Source organism: Coturnix japonica, chromosome 2, assembly GCF_054131305.1.
Source record: "Coturnix japonica strain WE chromosome 2, WE-NBRP24, whole genome shotgun sequence".
Lineage (NCBI taxonomy): Eukaryota > Metazoa > Chordata > Aves > Galliformes > Phasianidae > Coturnix > Coturnix japonica.
Window position 1 is genome coordinate 109,614,747 of NC_140664.1, and position 4,283 is coordinate 109,619,029.

Below are 4,283 nucleotides of genomic sequence, written 5' to 3' on the forward strand. Positions count from 1 at the left end.
AGAAGTATGACCTTAAATATATATATACATAAAACAGCCAATAAAGCATTTTTCCCAGCACAAAAAGGCGCCGTGGCTGCGTGTGCACACTGTGCAATCCGACGTGAGATTTTACGGCCAAAGACGATTCAAGCGGAATTGTAGGCCCCGGCTTTTATTATCACAGTAACAAATAATACAGCAGAATTACGACGGAGATCCAGTTAACCCTCCCGCTTCCCGAGCCCCATCCTAAAACAAATCAATACACGAAGCGAATCTGGATTTCCCAGTCAGTTCCTCTTATCTGGCTTTGGAAGCTTTGTGGAGAGAGGAGCGGAGCGGCTCTCGGGCGGTCGACGGGCAGGAAGGAAGAGAGAAAACACCCGAAAGGCCCCCGGGAGGCTCTGCTGGAGCCTTATCTGGGGCTCCGGCAGCGCTGTTCAGCCCGGTCCTCGCGGCGGGGTCCCCGCAGCACCTGGACGGGGGGGGCCGGGCCCTCCCCGGGGAGAGGCGGCAGCGCAGCGCGGAGCTCCGGGACACCGGAGCGGGTGAGGGGAGAAGCTCTACCCCTCAAGAAGGCCGGAGGGGGCCTCTCGGGTTTCCGCGGCCCCCGGGGAGGGGAGGACCGGGGGGGAATCGGCGCGGGGGCGAAGCGGCCGCGTTCCGGGGGGAGCTCCGCACCTCGGGGAGCTCTCCGCGGCGACAACAGGGCCGAGCGGCTCACGCCTCGGTGGCGAGGGGAGGAGGGAGGGAGGAAGGAGGGAGAAAGGGAGGGAGGAGACGGGGCCCCCTCGGCCCCCCCCGGCCGCGCCCGTGCCCCGCGCTGCGGCCGCCGGGCTTCGCCGTGCCCGCGCCCGTGTCCGCGCCCCCGGGCCGGGACCCGGCCCCGCGCGGTTATTGCATTATTTAATTATCTCCACTTTATTCCTTCAGATGTTTATCAGCTGCTTTGCATATCACGTGGGGGCGGGCGGCCCAATGAGGACCCGCCTGGCGCGACACTGGCGCGTCAGCCTTGGTCAAGTCCCGGAGATTTAGTATCTCTTTTTTCAGTCTTTGGGGCTTTTAAAAAAGAGCCACTAGTCTCAATGCGGAGCGGGCTATGACAGCCTCCGTGCTCCTCCACCCCCGCTGGATCGAGCCCGTCATGTTCCTCTACGACAACAGCCTGGATGAGATCAATAAGAACATGGACGGGTTTCACGCCGGCAGCAACTTCGCGGCGGCTGCGGCGGCCAACCCGTGCCGCAACCTGATGGCTCACCCCGCACCCCTGGCCGCCCCCAGCGCCGCCGCCTACACGTCGAGCGAGGCCCCCGCCGCCGGCATGGCCGAGCCCGCTGTCAAGCAGTGCAGCCCCTGCTCCGCCGCCGTGCAGAGCTCCTCCGGCGCCGCGCTTCCCTACGGCTACTTCGGCAGCGGCTACTACCCGTGCCGCATGACCCACCACAACGCCATCAAGTCCTGCGCCCAGCCCGCCTCCACCTTCGCCGACAAGTACATGGACACGTCGGTCTCCGGCGAGGAGTTCACGTCGCGGGCCAAGGAGTTTGCCTTCTACCAGGGCTACGCGGCCGGGCCCTACCAGCCGGTGCCCGGCTACCTGGACATGCCCGTGGTGCCCACCATCGGCGGCCCCGGCGAGCCGCGCCACGACTCCCTGCTCCCCATGGACAGCTACCAGCCGTGGGCCATCACCAACGGGTGGAACGGCCAAGTGTACTGCCCCAAGGAGCAGAGCCAGCCGCCTCACCTCTGGAAGTCCACCCTCCCGGGTAATCCACCTGCGCTCCTCTCGGCCCCCACCCGCTCGCCCCCTCCCCGCTCCCTCGTCCGGGTGTCCCCCCCCCCCCCCCGGGCTCCCCCCGGGCTGCCCCGTCCCCGCCCCGCCCGCGCTCCCCGTCCCCAGCCCGCCCCGGCGCCGCGGGGATGGCACCGGTGCCGCCCCCTCCCCCGCGCCCGACGCATCGCGCCTCGCCCGCCCGGGGCTGCGGGAGAGGAAACAGCTGAGAGGGACTGCCGGGACCGGAGCCTGCGGGGGAAGCGACACGGAGCAGAATTTTCCATAAGCGTTGAGGCCGGGACTGCCCCTCGCTCCGTGCTCCGGGACCCCCCGTGCTCCGGAGCTGAGCCCCGAGAGAGGAGCGGAGCCGTGTTGGGACCGGGGTGGGGGGAGGGAGGCGGCCGGAGGAGCCGAGCTCTGGGCCGCCGGAGGATGAACAGAGAGGTCGTTGCGATTTTCTAACTCTCGTCTCTCGGTTTTTGCGTTGCAGACGTCGTTTCGCATCCCTCGGATGCGAATTCGTACAGACGTGGGAGGAAGAAGCGAGTGCCCTACACAAAGGTGCAGTTAAAAGAACTCGAAAGGGAATACGCTACAAATAAATTCATAACCAAAGACAAAAGGCGAAGGATATCGGCGACCACGAATCTGTCAGAGCGACAGGTCACAATCTGGTTCCAGAACAGAAGGGTCAAAGAGAAAAAAGTCATCAACAAATTGAAGACGACCAGTTAATGGATTAACCGACCGCGGAGAAGCGGCAGCTCGGAAATATCCGAACTTTTTTTGTTTTTCTTTTTCTTTCTCTTTTTTTTCCCCCCCCCCCTTTTTTTTTTTTTTTTTTTTTTTTTTTGGTGTTCAGATTAAAATAATTATTAATAATAATTAAAAAGAAAAAAAAAGAAAGAAAAGAAAGAAAAGACAATGAACTTCTTCTCTCAGAACGAGCGATCTGTATCTTTGGAATTATAGCTTTTTTTGTTTGTCGAGAAAAAAAAGATTGCTGTAGCGAATGGTAAAGGCTGACAGTTCTCCTGCAATCCCAAAGCAGAACAGTGTAACTGCCAAACTGTAAAGCCCACATCCCCCGCCCGAGAGACGCGCTTGCAGTTCAGACACACCGTTTTCCGAGCGACTTGTAAGTACTTCGGTGACCTTCCTGTTTGAGAATGCTCTTCGTGGCCACGATGGGAGCCGGTGAACGTCAGGAGCTCGATGCGTACACATAAGCTTGTTTTCTTCCATTGCAATCCAAACTGTTTGTTGAATGACTGCTCAGGTAAACCATAGTGAAAAAAAATAAATAAAGAAGTACAATTACTGTATGTTTGAAAGCGATGCATTTAGTGTTAAAAAGAATAAGGGGGAAAAAAAAGGAAATTAAAAGTAATAATAAACCTTGAAGGTACTGGATAAGACATCAGTAATGAAGGAAGCTCTGTGGAGGATCTACCCTGATAGCAAATTAGAACCATCGCACGTAGTGGGGATAAGAAAGGGAATTATTTGCTTGGAGATATCTGTTGGTTTCATTATTTTTATTTCCATAAGATGATTTCTTGTCATCTGTTTTGTTGTTTTATCCCTTCCTCCCCCCCCCCCCCCCCCCCTCCTTAAGACCATACAATAGATACGTTGTAAAGGACTCTGCCTGTTTGAAACCTCAAATGGTCTTCTAGAATTAATACTTTAAGTCCCCGGAAATCTGTAATTGTTTGACTCCGGGTGGATACCAAACCAGCACCATTGGCATTCCTGAATAGCCAAAACATCATAATCCCTCTGTGGGAAAAAGAAATACCCGAGAACTCCGAACTGAAATGCATTTTTCCCCCCTCCGGAAGTATTTTGATTTATATAATCTCTATTTTGATCTATAAGTAATTAGTCGTTTCTCCTCGTTTATTGTCTGTTATGAGGCCGCAGTAGGACGTTTAGGGATTCTTTTTACAGCACCTTTTAATCCAATCAGTTATTTCAACCAGCACGTTATCTTGTTTTTATTCACTATAAGAAGCTATCGTGTAAATAAAAGACAAAAATCAGCGCACTGTGAAAATGTATTTGTGCACCCTCCTTTTTTTTTATTTTTATTTTTATTTTATTTGATATTTCTACTGAAAAAAAAAGAAAATCCGAGACGTGTAGATAGGTATAGTAGTATTAATACTGTTATAATAAAATAGTCACTGTAATAAAGCCTGCAAGAAACGCTCTTTTATTTTTCGATACCTACATGCATTCCATAAGAAAGTTAAAATATATATATATATAATGTACGACCTGTCATGGCATTGTAATATTGTTGCCTTCCATTGTGTAGCTTATATACATATATGTGTGCGTAGAGATGTATCGGTGGCTATTTTATTTTATTGATGGAGGGTGTTTCTGTGGCCTGGTAGCCAGCACTCCTAAGGATGTTCAGTGATGTCTAGGAGAGCTTTGCAGAGGGTTTGGAGCCTGGGGAGGAAGAGGAGGATGGCACCAGCACTGCAAAGAAGGGCCTCAGGGAAAT

The 4,283-nt window shown here is 53.7% G+C and overlaps 1 protein-coding gene across 1 annotated transcript; it reads left to right on the forward strand.

Moving 5' to 3' along the window:
* The first annotated feature begins 950 nt into the window (after positions 1-950).
* HOXA13 (homeobox A13) lies at positions 951-3,375 on the forward strand. The gene is made up of 2 exons (XM_015853892.3): positions 951-1,757; positions 2,256-3,375. Exons 1-2 carry the CDS (start codon positions 1,085-1,087, stop codon positions 2,498-2,500), a joined length of 918 nt encoding a protein of 305 aa, XP_015709378.1. The 5' UTR covers positions 951-1,084; the 3' UTR covers positions 2,501-3,375.
* Positions 3,376-4,283: the final 908 nt, after the last annotated feature.